Raw genomic sequence first — 20,371 nt, forward strand, 5'->3', positions numbered from 1 at the left:
ACGTTAGCAAAACCCTAAAACGAGGTGACGTCAGACCGTCTACTTAAGTAGGCAATATAAAAAAGTCTATCGTGTTCATTGATTGGGTTAAGACGAACCGTCACTCCAAACCTAGCTGACCAATGGAGACTCATTGTCTCCGCCTCCCTCTAAACCCTGCCCTTCACGGGAAAATAATGCCAAAACTCACAATAGAAAAGACTGGCAGTGAACGCAAAGAATGTCACGCCCTGGCCTTAGTATTCTTTGTTTTCTTTATTATTTTAGTTAGGTCAGGGTGTGACATGGGGTTAGGTTTGTGTTTTTGTATTGTCTTGGGTGGTTTGGAGTGTCTAGGGGGATTTGTTAGAGTGTATGGGTTTGTGTTGAGTGGATGTGTCTAGAATAGTCTATGGTTTAGTGTATGTGTCTAGTATAGTCTATGGTTGAGTGTAGGTGTTTAGAAAAGTCTATGGCTGCCTGATTTGGTTCTCAATCAGAGACAGCTGGTCATAGTTGTCTCTGATTGGGAGCCATATTTAAGGGAGCCATAGGCTTTAGGTATTTGTGGGAAATTGTCTATGTGGAACGTTTGTAGCCTGTGTGTGTATGTGCACAACGTTTGTAGCTTCACGGTCGTTTTTTTGTTGTTTTGTTAGTTTGTATAGAGTTTTGTGTCGTGTTCATCTTCGTGGTGTTAATAAAGGAAGATGGCTTATTTTCCAAATGCTGCGTTTTGGTCCGTCTTTCAACCACACGATCGTGACAAAGAAACACATTGATAGCAAAGAGTAGCGAAACCAGAAGGTAGTGCATGCAGGCAAAATGTATTCAATAGGATTGGTTGCTGGGAAAGTTGAACCGAAAACGTTTTTTTACATTATTTTTCAAATATATGTTTTAATCATTTGTCAGAGTTTTGCACTCGCTTTAAAATTATTTGCTTACAAGTTTTGGTTTTAATGTCTTATTTTTCTTTACAATTCTATACATTTTCCTTTCAATTGTTTGGCTTTTGAATTCAACAGCCAACGACCACCAGTCCTCGAAAATATAATGGTTACATTCAACTTTATTTTTCATGTTCACAATTAATTTTATTTTGAATTAAATTCATATGGCGTGAAATTGACCCCATAAACGTGACACACAATTTTTCAAGACTACATGATTCTGCTCTGACTTGGGTGTCTGTTAGTGGGGAGAGAGTACTTGTCCCCCTAGATATTGCGTGTTTTGGGTGTTGGTATCATTTGTGTTTGCTAAAAGCTAACTACTTCTCTGCTTGTGTAGCTAATGCTTCTTTGCTTAGGTAGGATTTGTGTTTGCCAAAAGCCTACCTCTTCTGCTCGGCTTGTGTAGCCATTGTTTCCTTGCTTGATTAAGATGACCAGTGGTAAGAGTAAATTCAAAAAGGCTAACCKGTCAGATTTGAACCTCCGACCATGCCATAGGGCATGTGGTTTCACAATGAAAATGTAAAGATACTCACAAGTGCTGTCCTGTTTGCCGGGGGTGGAAACACCCTCAGGCTGCCTTGGCTCGGACCAGCTCGTGTGATCGCTGTCACCGGCTGAGTTCAGACTGTTTTATGCTGACTTCTTAGGAAGGTTTACTGGAGAAGGGCATCTCTTTGAAAAGAACGGTGTTACGGCGGTCTCAGGGCTGCCGGAGACGGGTCGGAGTTGTTCCCCGCCTGTCATGCGAGAGACTTGGATTCTCTGCTTCCCTGAAGGTTTTCAGGAACTGCATTCTGGAAAGGATGTGGTACTGTATCTCTGACTGGTTCCTGACTGGTTCCGAGAAAGAGATGGATGAGCTAGCTCCGACAGCTTTATATCTATGCCACGGCTATCGCGCTGGGCTTGCAGAGCAGCAACCCGGCGCTATGGCTTTCCTCCTGGGTAAAGTTTTACAACCTGTGATGACTGCGGTAGAGCTTGACTCTCTTTCAGTTTTTTTTAACCTGGAATAACTCATTTTCAGCCAAGTTGCTAGCTAGCCACCTCATCTCAGAGGGTACTCTTAGTCGTTCGCTTACGAATAGAGCATGGCTGATTTCAGTGGACCAGTGTCATAAATAGCCTACCGGAGCGGGGGGYATGTGTTTTGGGCAAACCAATTTCACCAAAGGACTGCACAGAGAGGCTGCAGCGTACATACACATTAAACTCAGCAAAAAAAGAAACGTCCTATTACTGTCAACTGCGTTTATTTTCAGCAAACTTAACATGTGTAAATATTTGTATGAACATAACAAGATTCAACAACTGAGACATCCACAGATGTGACTAACAGAAATTGAATAATGTGTACCAGAACAAAGGGGGTGTCAAAATCAAAAGTAACAGTCAGTATCTGGTGTGGCCACCAGCTGCATTAAGTACGGCAGTGCATCTCCTCATGGACTGCACCAGATTTGCCAGTTCTTGCTGTGAGATGTTATCCCACTCTTCCGCCAAGGCACCTGCAAGTTTCCAGACATTTCTGAGGGGAATGGACCTAGCCCTCACCCTCCGATCCAACAGGTCCCAGACGTGCTCAATGGGATAGAGATCCGGGCTCTTCGCTGGCCATGGCAGAACACTAACATTCCTGTCTTGCAGGAAATCACGCACAGAATGAGCAGTACGGCTGGTGGCATTGTCATGCTGGAGGGTCATGTCAGGATGAGTCTGCAGGAAGGGTACCACATGAGGGAGGAGGATGTCTTCCCTGTAACGCACAGTGTTTAGATTGCCTGCAATGACAACAAGCTCAGTCCGATGATGCTGTGACACACCGCCCCAGACCATGACAGATCCACCTCCAAATCGATCCTGCTCCAGAGTACAGGCCTTGGTGTAACGTTTTTTCCTTCGACGATAAACGAATCCGACCATCACCCCTGGTGAGACAAAACCACAACTCGACTCGTCAGTGAAGAGCACTTTTTGCCAGTCCTGTCTGGTCCAGCGACTGTGGGTTTGTGCCCATAGGCGACGTTGTTGCCAGTGATGTCTGGTGAGGACCTGCCTTACAACAGGCCTACAAGCCCTCAGTCCAGCCTCTCTCAGCCTATTGTGCACAGTCTGAGCACTGATGGAGGGATTGTGCCTTCCTGGTGTAACTCGGGCAGTTGTTGTTGCCATCCTGTACCTGTCCCGCAGGTGTGATGTTCGGATGTACTGATCCTGTGTTGTTACACGTGGTCTGCCACTGCGAGGACGATCAGCTGTCCGTTCTGTCTCCCTGTAGCGCTGTCTTAGGCGTCTCACAGTATGGACATTGCAATTTATTGCACTGGCCACATATGCAGTCCTCATGCATCCTTGCAGCATGCCTAAGGCACGTTCACGCAGATGAGCAGGGACCCTGGGCATCTTTCTTTTGGTGTTTTTCAGAGTCAGTAGAAAGGCCTCTTTTAGTGTCCTAAGTTTTCATAATTGTGACCTTAATTGCCTACCGTCTGTAAGCCATTAGTGTCTTAACGACCGTTCCACAGGTGCATGTTCATTCATTGTTTATGGTTCATTGAACAAGCATGGGAAACAGTGTTTTAAATTAAGATCTGTGAAGTTATTTGGATTTTTACGAATTATCTTTATCTTTGGTCCTGAAAAAGGGAGGTTTCTTTTTTTTTGAGTTTACTTGAAGTCCTTGGCCACTTTAATAAATGGAACACTAGTCAGTCACTTTAAATAATCACTTTAATAATGTTTACATATCTTGCATTACTCATCTCATATGTTTATACTGTATTCTATTATATCTACTGTATCTTAGTCTATTCTTCTCTGACATTGCCCGTCCGTATATTTATATTTTCTTAATTCCATTCTTTTACTTAGATTTGTGTGTATTGGGTATATGCTGTGAATTGTTAGATATTACTTGTTAGATATTGGTACCCTGTCGGAACTAGAAGCACAAGCATTTCGCTACACTCTCAATAACATCTGCTAAAAACGTGTATGTGACAAATACAATTTGATTTGTCTCAATTATGGAGTCCATGCAGTCTCGTTCCGAGGAGAAGCAAAAACAATAAGTAACAGTGCTTTCTTGCTGCGTTCAAGTCATGTTGGGAACATGTGCAATATCACCTTCCTTCTAGGAAAATTCACGTGCATGCCCGTCCAACTCTGGTTTATGACTAGGAGATATCTGGACCCCAATCTTTTTCATATGCTGGGCTTCAATGTCATGCACCACTGAGAATGGCTGTCAATGGTGACATTGAACATTTACATTTGGTGGATACTCTTATCCAGAGGGACTTGCAGTAGTAAGTCCAGTGCTTTGTTAAATATTTTTTTTATTTAACTAGGCAAGTCAGTTAAGAACAAATTCTTATTTACAATGACGGCCTACACCTGCCAAACCCTTTTACCCAAGGCCCTATGGTGTCCGAGGGTATCGAAAGTATGGTATCACCCATATGTGAGCATAAATCACTCTCTTCAGGCACAAGAGTGGCGGGTGTGTGAGGACATGACAAAATAACCACATTATCCCAGTCCTCAAGGTGGTGCTCCACCCCTCCAGATGACAATATATAGGTGGTTGACCGCATGCTCCGCCCAGCGGCGGGCATTCAAGGCGTCACCGTGGGTGTGTCCTATCGCCTGTTTTGAGAGAGAAGATTTCCTCTCTTTGGAAGTGGGCTATTCGGGTGGTTCCCATGTCGGAAGCACAGAGCGGTTGGTACAACCTGTATTTTCGAGTTCCAAACAGCAATGGAACGCTGTGTCCCATCCTGGACTTGCGTGGTTTGGACAAGCACCTCAAGGAGTGCAAGTTCAAAATGCTCACACTTCGGTGGCTAATACAGTCGGTGCGTCCCAGCAATTGGTTTACGTACAGTACCTTCACAAAGTATTCACACCTTTGACTTATTCCACATTTTGTTGTGTTACAGCCTTAGATGTAGATGTTTTGTCACTGGCCTACACACACTACCCCATGGCGTCAAAGTGGAATAGTGTTTTTATACATTTTTACAAATTTGCTGAACAAGTCACAAGTTGCATGGATTCACTCTGTGTGCAATTATAGTGTTTAACATGATTTTGTAAAGACTACCTCATCTCTGTACCCCCACACATACAATCTGTAAGGTCCCTTAGTCAAGCAGTGAATATCAAACACAGATTCAACCACAAAGACCAGGGTGTTTCTCCAATGCCTCATAAAGAAGGACACCTATTGGTAGGACACCTATATGGTGAAGTTATTAATTACACTTTGGATGGTGTATCAATACACCCAGTCACTACAACGATACATGCATCCATCTTAACTCATTTGCCGGAGAGGAAGGAAACAGCTCAGGGATTTCACCATGAGGCCAATGGTGACTTTAAAACAGTTACAGAGTTTAATGGCTGGAATAGGGGAGAACTGAGGATGGATCAACAACTGCAGTTACTCCACAATGCTAACCTAATTCACAGAGTGAAAAGAAGGAAGCCTGTACATAATACAAATGATCCATCAGACACTGTCTTCTATCCCGTTTGCAACAAGTCACTAAATTAATACTGCAAAAGTTTTAGTCCTGAATACAAAGTGTTATTTTTAGGGAAAATACAACACATTGAGTACCACTCTCCATATTTTCAAGCATAGTGGTGGCTGCATCATGTTATCTGTATGCTTGTAATCATTAGGGGCTGTGTAGTTTTTCAGGATAAAAAAGAAACGGAATGGAGTTAAGCACAGGAAAAATCCTAGAAGAAAATCTGGTTGTCTGCTTTCCACCAGACACTGGGAGATAAATTCACCTTTCAGCAGGACAATAATATAAAACACAAGGCCAAATCTACACAGGAGTTGCTTACCAAGAAGACAGTGAATGTTCCTGAGTGGCCGAGTTACAGTTTTGACTTAAATCTTTCAAATCTATGGCAAGACCTGAAAATGGTTGTCTAGCAATGATCAACAACCAATATGACAGAGCTTGAATATTTTTTTTTTTAAAGAGTAATGGGCAAATGTTGCTCAATCCAGGTGTGGAATGCTCTTAGAGACTTACCCAGAAAGACTCACAGCTGTAATCGCGGCTAAAGGTAATTCAAACATGTACTTACTCAGGGGGTTGAATGCTTACGTAATCAAGATATAGTAGTTTTTTTTCATAATTTCTTAACAATAAAAAAAAAAAAGAATTCCACTTTGACGTTAGAGTATTTTGTGTAGATCGTTGACAAAAAAAACCAATGAAACCATTTTAAATCCACTTTGTAACACAACAAAATGTTGGAAAAGTCAAAGGGTGTGAATACTTTCTGAAGGCACTGTAGATACACATCTGGACGCATCTCGCCATTGCCATCAGTTGCTCAAGGTATCCCAGTCGCGCCTGAGGGCGTTGACTCCTTGTTGTCGCAGGGGGTTCCCATGGGSCGGGTAGTGTCCCGCAGGGTGAGCACGACGTCGGTGGCGTACATCAACAGGCAGTCTCTCTCCTAACCCATTATCTGCTCTTAGGGCGCAGTGCGCATACACCCTCCGGATCTCTCAACGTGGGTGCGGATACACTTTCAGGGGGGTTGCGCATTATCAAGTCACAGCAGGTGTCATGTTGTTTTGGACTTGCAGTTCCTTGTGTGAGTTCTGACATTCCAGACTCCTTTGGTCTCTGTGCAAGCCTTTTTGGAACCAGTAAGGTCTATGGACTTGGGCCGCCGTGGTCGATGTTAGGCAGTGTTTTATCCTGGTTACCACAGTTCTCTGTGGGTTTGAGCCTTGTGCTGTCATGGGAGCGCGTGAGTACACAGTTCCCAGGCTACTGCAGGCTTCCTGTGGGTTTGAGCCTCGGGCTGCTGTGGTTCAACGACTCTGGTCGGTGCTATGCAGCGTGCATGTGCGCTTTACCAAGTCACGACAGGTGTTCTGTTGTTTTGGACTGACTGAAAGGTAACATTTATGAATATACCCACTGTTCCCTGAAGGAGGGAACGAGGTATAACATATTTTGGGCCGCACCGTCAGGTGGTTTGGGCTTGCTGAAGAGCAGTACTGAATTGAGGAAAGTAATGGGAGCGCTGGTGTTATAGCTAGGAAGGTGGGGCTTGCAAGGGCAGGCTCTGCATTTATTAGCCCATTGGGTGTGTTTTAGTTTTCTTCAGGTGAATGTGATTGGTCGTTGACTCCCCATACTATGTTATACCTTGTTCCCTCATTCAGGGAACAGTAGTTATGTTCATAACTGTACATTATTGGCAGAGAGGAGGGCACACTCTTTGTTATTGGTCTGATAATTTATAGCAAAAACCCCACCCATGCAAAACAAGCTGACTTTTCAGGTACTTTTCAAACAGCTCTTACACTAAAAGGGCATCATCATTTTCACGATTGCATAGTATTATTCCAACCTAATAGTGTGGAAATATATTTAACACACAGGAAAATCATGTTTTTGACTGCCTCTTTAAGGATTTTTTTGTGTTTTTTTGTGTTTTGTATATACTGTACAGTGTATGTTTCAGTCCCCCATTTATAACCACTGTTTTTCTCTCTTCCTCCAGATGCTGTAGAAGTGTGAGAGAAGAGAAGGGTTCCAAGGACCTCCTGGGGCATCCATTTTTCATCCTGGCAGCTCTGCTTTTGTGGAACTTTGGCCTCCTCATCGTTGACCGTATCCTTCAGTCACTACTCTGAGAGCTGGGTTGTGTTCTTCAGGTCTCAAAATGAAAGAAAACACACTGAAACATGGAAGGATTACCGAGACCTGTCCAATAGGAAACTCATATAAAACTCCTGTTTTAAAACGGTGTGCCCTTATGAACATGAAAAGAAGAGAAAGGCCTGCACACTGAATTTGCTCCGAATTACCACCTTAATTTACTTTTTGATCCACAAAGATCTTCATCGGGTCAAAAGGTAAGACCACCAACTGCCCTAATGAACATGACCCAACTGTGTTGACAAGATGGCAATTCAACTCTATAGAGCTGTAACTAAGCAGTCTAGAGAAATACGCTAGAAAAATAAGTGGTTAATAGGGATCACTTAATGCTGTTAGCTACCATAACAGGTATTAACCAGCTAGTCTCTCAAGTCCTTAGCGTTTCCATCCAGACATTCATTTCCAGTACAATGGATTCCTGTTTGGAATACTACTGCTATCAGTGGCAAGACATTTACAGGTACTGTACCTACCCAACCACCCTTCTCCACAACACCAATGATTCCTGCTTAACTCAACCATGCTGAATCATGAGCAAAGTTAAGGTCCTTTATTTAGATTAGTTTAAGAAACATGACTGGTTATGCCATCTTGTTCTTCATTTGAATGTAGTATTAATCAAATAATATTGTATTTGTGACATGCACCGAATACAAGAGGTGTAGACTTTATCGTGAAATGTTTACTTACGAGCCTTATCCCAACAATGCAGAGTTAAAAAGTCTGAAAAAAATTCACACAAAAAATAACAATAACGAGGCTATATAGGAGGACTGGTACCGTGTCAATGTGCAGGGGTACGAAGTAGTTGAGGTAATATGTACAGTGCCTTCAGAAAGTATTCACACCCCTTGACTTTTCCCACATTTTGTGTTATAGCCTGAATTAAAAATGGATTAAATTGAGATTTGTTGGTCACTGGCCTACACACAATATCCTATGTCAAAGTGGAATTGTGTTTTTCGAAATTTAAAAAAATGAAAGGCTGAAATGTCTTGAGTCAATAAGTATTCAACCCCTTTGTTATGGCAATGGAGTCAAAATTTGCTTAACCTTTCTAGGGTATGTGGGACGGTAGCATCCCACCTCGTCAACAGCCAGTGAAACTGCAGGGCGCCAAATTCAAAACAACAGAAATCCCATAATTTAAATTCCTCAAACATACAAGTATTTTACACCATTTTAAAGATACACTTGTTGTGAATCCAGCCAAAGTGTCCGATTTCAAAAAGGTTTTACGACGAAAGCACACCAAACGATTATATTAGGTATAAGCCAAGTCACAGAAAAAGACAGCCATTTTTCCAGCCAAAGAGAGGAGTAACAAAAAGCAGAAATAGAGATAAAATAATAATCACTAACTTTTGATGATCTTCATCAGATGACACTCATAGGACTTCATGTTACACAATACATGTATGTTTTGTTCGGTAAAGTTCATATTTATATCCAAAAATCTGAGTTTAGGCGGGACGCTACTGTCTCGCTTGGCAAAAAGCCAGAGAAAATGCATAGCGCCAAATTCAAATTAATTACTATGACAATTTACTATAAAAATCAAACTTTCATTAAATCACACATGAAAGATACCAAATTAAAGCTACACTGGTTGTGAATCCAGCCAACATGTCAGAATTCAAATAGGCTTTTCGGCGAAAGCAAACGATGCTATTATCTGAGGATAGCACAATAGTAAACAAAGACAGAGAAGCATATTTCAACCCTGCAGGCGCGACACAAAACTCAGAAATAAAAATATAATTCATGCCTTACCTTTGACGAGCTTCTGTTGTTGGCACTCCAATATGTCCCATAAACATCACAAATGGTCCTTTTGTTCGATTAACTCCGTCGATATACAGTATATCCAAAATGTCTATTTATTTGGCACGTTTGATCCAGAAAAACACCGGTTCCAACTTGCTCAAACGTGTTCTACAAAATATCTCAAAGGTTACCTGTAAACTTTGCCAAAAAATTTCTAACTACTTTTGTAATAAAACTTTAGGTATTTTTTAATGTTAATAATCAATAAAATTGAAGACGGGATAATCTGTGTAGATAGCTTTCTGGTCACGCGCTTCTATCTAACAGGACACTTCATGTGACTCTCGTTCAAGATGGCCGTTCTTCTTCATTACACAAAGGAATAACCTCAACCAATTTCTCAAGACTGTTGACATCCAGTGGAAGCGGATTAGAGATCTGGTTTCCCAATGAAAACTCATTGAAAAGAGAGCGACCTCAACAAAAAAAAAAAATCTGAATGGTTTGTCCTCTGGGTTTTGCGTGCTAAATAAGTTCTGTTATACTCACAGACATGATTCAAACAGTTTTAGAAACTTCAGAGTGTTTTCTATCCAAATCTACTAATAATATGCATATCTTATCTTCTGGGGATGAGTAGCTGGCAGTTTAATTTGGGCATGCTTTTCATCCAAAATTCCGAATTTTCGAATTCCTACCCTAGAGAAGTTAACAAGTCTGTGTGCATTAATAGTGTTTAACATGATTTTTTTAATGACTACCTCATGTACCCCACACATACAATTATCTGTAAGGCCCCTCAATCGAACAGTGAATTTCAAACACAGATTCAACCACAAAGACCAGGGAGGTTTTCCAATGCCTCGCAAAGAAGTGCATCTATTGGTAGATGGGTAAAAACAAAAACAAAAAAATGAATTTCCCTTTGAGCGTGGTGATGTTATTAATTACACTTTGGCTGGTGTATCAGTACACCCATTCACTCCAAAGATACATGTGTCCTTCCTAACTCAGTTGCCGGAGAGGAAGGAAACCGCTCAGAGATTTCACCATGAGGCCAATGGTGATTTTAAAAAAGTTAGAGTTTAATGTCTGTGATAGGAGAAAACTAAGGATGGATCAACAACATTGTAGTTACTCCACACTACTAACTTAATTGACAGAGTGAAAAGAAGGAAGCCTGTACAGAAAAAAAATATTCCACCGGACACTGTCCTGCTGAATTCACCTTTCAGCAGGACAATAACCTAAAACACAAAGCGAAATCTACACTGGAGTTGCTTACCAAGAAGAAAATATAAGTGGTGCAGTGGTGTAAGGCACTACATCGCTGTGCTAGCTGTGTCACTAGAGATCCTGGTTGGAGTCCAAGCTCTTTCGCAGCTGGCTGCGACCGGGAGACCCATGGGGCGGCGCACAATTGGCCCAGCATCTTCCGGGTTAGGGGAGGGTTTGGCCGGCAGGGATGTTCTTGTCCCATCGCGCTCTAGCGACTCCTGTGGCAGGCCGGGTGCAATGCACGCTGACGCAGTCGCCAGGTGTACGGTTTTTCCTCCGACACATTGGTGCGTCTTGGCTGGGCTGTGCACCTTGGCTGTGCACCTTGGCTGGGTTGTGTTTCGGAGGACGCGTGGCTTTCGACCTTCGCCTCTCCCGAGTCTGTACGGGATTTGCCACGATGGGAAAGGACTGTAACTACCAATTGGATACCACGAAATTGGGGAGAGAAGACAAGAAAATATTAATGTTCCTGAGTAGCCGAGTTACAGTTTTGACTTGTTCTTTAAAAAATTTATTTTATTTAACTAGGCAAGTCAATTAAGAACAAATTCTTATTTACAATGACGGCCTACCAAAAGGCAAAAGGCCTCCTGCTGGGATTAAAAATAAAAATATAGGACAAAACACACATCACGACAAGAGAGACACCACAACACTACATAAAGAGAGACCTAAGACAACAACATAGCAAGACAGCAACACATGAAAAAACAGTATGGTAGCAACACATGACAACAACATGGTAGCAGCACATGGCAGCGGCACAAAACATGGTGCAAATTATTGGGCACAGACAACAGCACAAAGGGCAAGAAGGTAGTGACAACAATACATCACACGAAGCAGCCACAACTGTCAGTAAGAGTGTCCATGATTGAGTCTTTGAATGAAGWGATGGAGTTAAGACGATCCAGTTTGAGTGTTTTTTGCTGCTCGTTCCAGTCGCTAGCCGCAGGGAACTGAAAAGAGGAGCGGCCCAGGAATGTGTGTGCTTTGGGGACATTTAACAGAATGTGACTGGCAGAACGGGAGTTGTATGTGGAGGATGAGGGTTGCAGTAAGTATCTCAGATGGCGGGGATGTGAGGCCTAAGAGGGTTTATAAATAAGCATCAACCAGTGGGTCTTGCGACAGGTATGACCATTTTACAGAGTATAGAGTGCAGTGATGTGTCCTATAAAGAGCATTGGTGGCAAATCTGATGGCCGAATGGTAAATAACATCTAGCCGCTCGAGCACCGTTACCTGCCGATCTATAAATTACGGCTCCGTAGTCTAGCATGGGTAAGATGGTCATCCTAAATCTGCTAGAAAATCTATCGCACAATCTGGAAATGGTCTTGCCAGAGCTTGAAGAATTTAAAGAACAATGGGCAAAAGAAAGACTCACAGCTGTAATAGCTGCCAAAGGTGATTCTAACATGTATTGACTCAGGGGTTGAACTTATCTAATCAAGATATATTAGTGTTTAATTTTTCATTACGTTTTTTTTTTTTTATTATATTTTTTTTTACAAATGTTAGAATTCTTCTTCCACTTTGATATTAGAGAGTATTTTGTGTAGATCATTGACAAAAAAAGGACAATTAAATCCATTTGAATCCCACTTTGTAAACAACAAAATGTGGGAAAAGTCAAAGGGTGTGAATACTTTTTGAAGGCACTGTAGGCAGGGGTAAAAAAGTGACTAGGCAATCAGGATAGCTCAACAGAGTAGTGTGTGTGTGGTGTGGTGTGTGGTGTGTGTGTGTGTGTGTGTGTGTGTGTGTGTGTGTGTGTGTGTGTGTGTGTGTGTGTGTGTGTGTGTGTGTGTGTGTGTGTGTGTGTGTGTGTGTGTGTGTGTGTGTGTGGTGTGTGTGTGTGTGGTGTGTGTGTGTTAGATGGCAGTGAAGTATGTGTGGGTAGAGTCCAGTGAGTGTGCATAGAGCCAGTCCAAGAGAGTCTGTGCAACAAAAAAAGGTCAATATAAATACTCCGGGTGGCCATTTGATGAACTGTTCGGCAGTCTTATGGCTTGGGGGTAGAAGCTGTTCAGGAGCCTTTTGGTCCCAGACTTGGCGCTCTGGTACTGCTTGCCGTGCGGTAGCAGAGAGAGCGGTCTTGGGTGGCTGGAGTCTGACAATTTTTGGGGCCTTCCTCTGTCACCGCCTAGTATAAATGGCAGGGAGCTCGGCCCTAGTGATGTACAGGGCCGTACGCACTACCCTCTGTAGTGCCTTACGGTCAGATGCCAAGCAGTTGCCAAACCAAGTGGTGATGCAACCAGTCAAGATGCTCAAAATGGTGCAGCTGTAGAACCTTTTGATCATCTGAGGGCCCAGGATAAATCTTTTCAGCCTCCTGAGGGGGAAGAGGTGTTGTCATGCCCTCTTCACGACTGTGTTGGTGTGTTTGGACCATAATAGGTCCTTAGTGATGTATACACCGAGGAACTTAAAGCTCTCGAACCGCTCCACTACAGCCTCGTTGATGTGAATGGGGGCGTCCTCTGCCCGTCGTTTCCTGTAGTTCAAATCAAATTTTATTAGTCACATGCGCCGAATACAACAGGTGTAGACCTTACAGTGAAATGCTCCTGACAGTGCAGTTTCAAAAAACATGGATAAGAATAAGAGATAAAAGTAACAAGTAATTAAAGAAGAGCAGTAAAAAATAGCAATATATACAGGGGGGTGCCGGTGCAGAGTCAATGTGCGGGGGCACCGGTTAGTTGAGGATGATCAGCTCCTTTGTCTTGCTTACATTGAGGGAGAGGTTGTTGTCCTGACACCACACTGCGAGGTCTCTGACCTGCTACCTATAGGCTGTCTCGTTGTCGGTGATCAGGCCTACCACCGTCGTGTCGTCGGCAAACTTAATGATGGTGTTGCAGTCGTGGGTGAACAGGGAGTACAGGAGGGGACTTAGAACGCACCCCTAAAGGGGCCCCCGTGTTGAGGGTCAGCGTGGCAGATGTGTTGTTGCCTACCCTCACACCTGGGGGTACCTGTCCGGAAGACAGGATCCATTTGTAGAGGGAGTTGTTCAGTCCCAGGGTCCTTAGCTTAGTGATGAGCTTGGAGTGCACTATGGTGTTGAACGCTGAGCTGTAGTCAATGAACAACATTCTCACGTAGGTGTTCATTTTATACAGGTGGGAAAGGGCTATGTGGAGTGCAAAAGAGATTCCGTCATCTGTGGATTTGTTGAGGGGGTATGTGAATTGGAGTGGGTCCAGGGTGTCTGGGATGATGGTGTTGATGTGAGCCATGGCTTTCAATGCATTTCATGGCTACAGATAGTCATTTAGAGAGGTTGCCTTGGCGTTCTTGGGCAGAGGGACTATGGTGGTCTGCTTGAAAAATCTAGGTATTACAGACTGGGTCAGGGAAAGGTTGAAAATGTCAGTGAAGACACTTGCCACCTGGTCAGTGCATGCTCTGAGTACGCGTCCGTCTGGCCCTGCGGCCTTGCGAATGTTGACCTGTTTAAAGGTCTTATTCACATCAGCTACGTAGAGAGTGATCACATGCATGGTTCAGTGTTGCTTGCCTCCAAACGAGCATTTAGCTCGTCTGGTAGGCTCGTGTCACTGGGCAGCTTGCGGCTGGGTTTCCCTTTGTAATCCGTGATAGTTTGCAAAAAATGCCACGTCCGACGAATATCCTAGCCGGTGTGGTAGGATTCGATCTTAGTCCTGTGTTGAAGCTTTGCTTGTTTGATGGTTTGTAGGAGGGGGTAGCGGGATTTTTTTAATAAGCGGATTACTTTCTTTTCATACAGACATTTGAAGCTATTTTATGACATTATTTCTGGTTGAGCAGGGCAGACACTTGGAGGGGGCGTTGCTCTTCGCTGTTCTCCTGAACCTGAAACACATCTACCTGTACATTGCTCCTGCCTACGGGATCTTCCTGCTGCGGAGCTACTGCTTCACCGAGGACAACACAGGTAACAGAGGTAACACCAGAGCTAGCAGGTTACACAGGGTAACTCAGAGTTAGCTGTTGGGTGATAAACAGAAAAGGAACATTTTCAGGAGAAACACCAGAGACGTTACCTGGGTAACAGTAAGCGTGAATACTGGTTGATGACATCTCAAATGAATTTGATTCTGAATAATGAGATAATATGATTGTAATAAACTCACTGATCAAAGATTTTGTATCCAACCATACAGTTTATTCACTCTGTTCCTCTCTGTTGTGTGTTTTCTTCAGATGGCTCTGTGAGATGGAGCAGTTTCAGTCCTGTTCGTCTGGTAGCTCTGGGATCTATCGTGATCTCTGTCTGCGCTCTGTCCTTTGGTCCGTTCATTGCTATGGTACAGTAGGTACTCTGTCAGTACAACAGCAGAATTCTAGCAGAGCATGCTGATGTAGATCCCATTTATGTTTATTTTTACCTCTGTCAGGGTCGCATTAACGCAGGATTTTGCATTTTTCACGCAGAAAAGGAAAGATAAAACACTTGCTGCATTTTGTAAATGCACATCTAAAATGTGACTCGTTTCAGGAAACTAGGCATATGTCGCGTGACATTAGTTCACAGGAGAGGCATTTCATTAAAATGCATTTTTGGGCAGAAATGCCTTCTGGAACATGTGAACTTACATGTGCCTTAATAACAAACGTGTATGCCACCTGTAAATACGAATACAATTGTTAATTTTACGAGCATAGTTGGTTTACCCACGGAAAAAGCCAGGAACCTTCCCGCTAGCCATGATTGGCTGAGATAATGGATGGGCTGGACATGCCAAGAGATGAGTTCGGATTGGTCTGCCATGTAGCTTCTGTCTATTGCATGAGCTGCTCAGTATGTGTAGATAGAAAGGATTAACTCAGCTTTTTTGAAAGATATCATGAAAAACTGCAAAAGTGTTGCTAAGGCACTTCACTTTCTGGAGGACCGAGTTTTGAAATCAGTGGAATGCCTGGTGGAAGCAGAGTATGATAGTTAAGATGGAGAAAATTCAGGCGTCTCATTGCAAATGCAGAGGGAGTCGAAAAGAGAACACACAGAAGGCTTTTGTATAAAACACCTGTCTCCGAATAACATCCTCAAACTAAGGGCAACCATGGCATCCATGACAGTGAGGGAGAAGCGTTCATTTATGTATACAGGTAAGAGTCTAGCTTGCTATATTTTCAGATATTATACGTTTCTAATTTGATCAGAAAGTTGTTTTAATTGCAAGTTAAAGCATACTATTAGCTAGCTAGCTAACGTTAGCTGACTGGCTCGCTAGCTAACGTTACGTGTATGGTCTATGTAGAAATGTTATTTGCATCTCAGATCCATTTGCCTTGCTAGTTAAAACCTAATGTTAGCTAGCTAGCTAACATTGAACCTAGTTGGTTTGATATAGTGTGTGTTTACCAGAGACGGTAATGTGAAGAACAACATGACCTGCACTGACGTCAAATTAGGATATAAAGTTAGGGGCCTCACAAGTGGTGCAGCGGTCTAAGACACTGCATCGCAGTGCTAGAGGCGTCACTATAGATCCAGGTTCGTTCCCGGGCTGTGTCACAACCGGCCGTGATCGGGAGTCCCATAAGGCGGCACACAATTGGCACAGCGTCGTCCGGGTTAGGGGTGGGTTTGGCCGGGGGGACTTTACTTGGCTCATCGCGCTCTAGCCACTCCTTGTGGCGGGCCAAGCGCCTACAGGCTGACCTCGGTTGTCAGTTGAACAGTGTTTCGTCCGACACATTGGTGCGGCTGGCTTCCGGGTTAAGTGGGCGGGTGTTAAGAAGCGTGGTTTGGCGGAAAATGTTTTCTCCTCCTGTGCCCGTTGGGGAGACAATCAAAATTGGGGAGAAAAAATAATAATAAAGCATATAAAGTTAGTTAGGTCAATGAGACAGTGTCCAAGTTCTAAAATTCTCCAGTGGAATGCCCAGGTTTATTTAGTCACTCACAACCGTAAGCTATTTTCTGTAATTAGCTTGCCATTTAACTTGTAAATAATTATCTTGTTGTGAGTTTATTTTCATGTAATAATGAATACAAATGAGCTAAAGTTAAGACATTGTCAGCTATATGATATGTTCATTATTTGAACTGGCTAGCCAGCTTACTTTATTTAGCCTTTTATTTAACTAGGCAAGTCAGTTAAGAACAAATTGTTATTCTACAATGACGGCCTACCCCAGCCAATCCCTCCCCTAACCCGGACAATGCTGGGCCAATTGTGCACCGCCCTATGGGACTCCCAATCTCAGCCGGTTGTGATACAGCCCGGGATAGAACCACCTCTAGCACTGAGATGCAGTGCCTTAGACCGCTGCGCCACTCGGGAGCCTTAAAATTAACACTAGCTAGCTAGCTAACAAGCTAGAAACTATTTTTTAAATTTTATTTTATGAAGTTGCTTTTAGTTGCCTGGTGTGCTAGATTGACATGTACTAAATTCATTTTTAAACGGGTGGGTTTATTTGTGTTAAAATACAGCAGTTATGCCAGTTATGGACCACCAGGCTGCTGATGTCATGTCATATCTTTTCATAACGACAACGACAAGTTTGATGTCGGACGACAATAGAACGTTCATGATGTCACTGCGACAACTGTATACAGACATGTCGATAGACGTACCAAAACATTCAAGGGCCATTTTCTCAAAAGTGGGGTTACAAGTTTATCAATGTTCAAATAATTACTTTCCCTTTGTTTCTTAACTGTAGTGTATGATATACCATTTTCTAGCTCTGAGTCTCTACTTTTATTGGCAGTAGAATGGCCTTACTGAAGAGCTAAGTGACTTCCAACGTGGCATTGTCATAGGATGCGACCTTTCCAACAAGTCAGTTCATCAAATGTATGCCCTGCTAGAGCTGCCCCGGTCAACTGTAAGTTTTGTTATTGTGAAGTGGAAAGTAGAAGCAACAGCGGCTCAGCCGCGAAGTGGTAGGCCACACAAGCTCACAGAACGGGACCGCTGAAGTGTGTAGTGTGTAACAATCGTCTGTCCTCGGTTACAACACTCACTACAGTTCCAAACTTCCTCTGGAAGCAACGTCAGCACAATAACTGTTCATCTGGAGATTCATAAAATTGGTTTCCATGGCCGAGCAGCCGCACGCACACAAGCCTTTAATAACCCCATGTGCAATGACGAGCGTTGGTTGGACTGGTGTAAAGCTCACGCCGTTGGACTCTGGAGCAGTGGAAACGCATTCTTTGAAGTGTTGAATCACGCTTCACCATCTGGCAGTTCAACAGACGAATCTGGGTTTGGCTGATGCCAGGAGAACACTACCTACCCGAATGCATAGTGCCAACTGTAAAGTTTTTGGTGGAGGAGGAATAATGGTCTTGGGCTGTTTTTCATAGTTCGGGATAGGCCCCTTAGTTCCGGTGAAGGGAAACCTTAGCCCTTTTTTTGAGATGTTCGACGAGCAGGTATCCTTATACTTTTGGTCATGTAGTGTGTGGCTGCTAGCCAAATAGCATTGCACTTTTATTGTCATTTGGTGAAATCATACTAAAATATGTTGTGTGTAGATAAATCATAGTTTCACGCCCTTTCTCACTCTATTGAAGAAGAAAAAAACACTGACTTTCAATATAAAACGTACACTTGAAATAGTTTTAAACAGATTTCTTTTGGTCTGTTTTTTGAAAATGTCGTTTTCTGGAAGCTAATTCGACCCCTTATATTTTTGCTGCAGCTCTCTGCCCCCCTGATTGCTGTATCATTAACCCATATTTTGCCGATTTATATCTGGTAATATCCCCAAGGTTTGGAAGTCGGCCTATGTAAGCCCCCTTCACAAAGATGGTGACCCTTGTGACCTAAATAATTATTGCCCTATTTCTAAACTTTCTTGCCTAGCTAAAATATTAGAATCCTTAATTAATTCTCAGCCAAGATATTTCTTGTCTTTGAAATGTATTCTAAATGTACATCAGTCGGGTTATAGACCAGATCTCTGCTGCATCCCTAGTTATAAATGATGTGGTTAACTGTATGGATAAAATTCAACATTGTGCTGCTCTCTTCATTGACCTGTCAAATGCTTTTGATACTGTTGATCACTCACTGCTAATTCAGAGGCTTTGGTTTAAAAATGACTTGACAGATGCATATTGAGTTCTATATACTGATGGTGTTAAATCAGGTTTCCTGGAAATTACGAAAGGTGTCCCACAGCGGTCGATTCTGGGTCCTGTATTTTTGACTGTTTACTTTAACAATATCGACTTAAAAAGTTGTCACCTGCACTTGTATGCGATGATACTGTTGTGTATGCTATTGCCCCCACGGTTGACCAGGATCTATCTGAACTACAGTCTGCCTTCATTTATTACAGAAAAACTTTATTGACCTGAAATGTGTATTGAATGCAGGTAAAAGTAAGTACAGTGGGGGAGAACAAGTATTTGATACACTGCCGATTTTGCAGGTTTTCCTACTTACAAAGCATGTAGAGGTCTGTAATTGTTATCATAGGTACACTTCAACTGTGAGAGACGGAATCTAAAACAAAAATCCAGAAAATCACATTGTATGATTTTTAAGTAATTCATTTGCATTTTATTGCATGACATAAGTATTTGATCACCTACCAACCAGTAAGAATTCTGGTTCTCACAGACCTTTTAGTTTTTCTTTAAGAAGCTTTAAGAAGCCCTCCTGTTCTCCACTGCAAAATCGGCAGTGTATCAAATACTTGTTCTCCCCACTGTATATGTTGTTCTCTGGAGCGCAAAAAATATATACTTTGGATAGTGTACATATTGATTGTGTCCCTGCTTACAAATGTCTGGGCGTCTGGATAGATAAAAAGCTGTCTTTTTAAAAAGCATATTGATTAGTTAGTAAAGAAGCTGAGAATAAAATTGGGCTTCTATAGAACTAGGTACTGGCTCTCGCTAAATAGTAGAAAGTAGTTATTCAGTCGACGTTCCTATCGGTTCTAGACTATGGCGACATCATCTGCATGAACGCAATTGCCACTTCGTTAAAGCCGTTAGATGCAGTTTATTATAGGCGTGAATTTTAGTACTCATCACTGCATTCTCTACCAGAAAGTTGGTTGGCCCTCTTTGATTTCACGTAAGTTGATACATTGCTGTTTTAATTTATAAAGCCCCAAAAAGGCCCACTGTACCTAACGTCTTTACTAAACTTTAGACATACGAGTTACGCACTCGGTCTCCGGGATGGCTAACTCTGGAAATTCCTTTGGTCTCTACTGAGTTAGGTAAATCAGCTTTTAGTTTGTAAGAAATGTAAGAAATGTGTAAGAAATCTTSTAAGAAATCTTTAAAATCTTAAATGTGATGTTTTGGTGCCTCTACGGGAATTCAGAAAGCTGATTGAGTACCTTATAACTGATGAATGTGTTTGTTTTTTATGACCATGTTTTTCTTTCTGTTTGCATTAGTTTAGGGATAGTTTAGTGACTGTAATTTCTCTCTCAGGGCCAGCTCCCCCAGGTCCTTTCCAGACTCTTCCCCTTTAAGAGGGGCCTGTGCCACGCCTACTGGGCCCCTAACGTCTGGGCCCTCTACAACATGGTGGATAAAGCTCTGTCTGTGCTGGGTAAGGCACTGTTTACTCTCTCTATGACTTCAGTATGGGCCCGTATTCACAAAGTGTCTCAGAGTAGGAGTGCTGATCTAGGATCAGGTCCTCCCTGTCCATATAATCTTACGCATCATGATTTAACCCCCTAGAG

General features: G+C 42.7%; 1 protein-coding gene across 2 annotated transcripts in view; it reads left to right on the forward strand.

Moving 5' to 3' along the window:
• The window catches only part of alg8 (ALG8 alpha-1,3-glucosyltransferase), a 34,059-nt gene that overhangs the window by 3,713 nt on the left and 9,975 nt on the right, over positions 1-20,371 (forward strand). Inside the window, exons 4-8 of one of the 2 annotated variants that reach the window (XM_023967419.2) lie at positions 7,491-7,600; positions 8,044-8,111; positions 14,504-14,639; positions 14,900-15,003; positions 20,115-20,235. In XM_023967419.2, the coding sequence (XP_023823187.1) occupies positions 7,491-7,600; positions 8,044-8,111; positions 14,504-14,639; positions 14,900-15,003; positions 20,115-20,235 (539 nt within the window). The remainder of the gene's footprint in view (positions 1-7,490; positions 7,601-8,043; positions 8,112-14,503; positions 14,640-14,899; positions 15,004-20,114; positions 20,236-20,371) is intronic. The other variant, XM_023967420.3, reaches the window with a different exon arrangement.

Source organism: Salvelinus sp. IW2-2015, linkage group LG23 (assembly GCF_002910315.2).
Source record: "Salvelinus sp. IW2-2015 linkage group LG23, ASM291031v2, whole genome shotgun sequence".
Lineage (NCBI taxonomy): Eukaryota > Metazoa > Chordata > Actinopteri > Salmoniformes > Salmonidae > Salvelinus > Salvelinus sp. IW2-2015.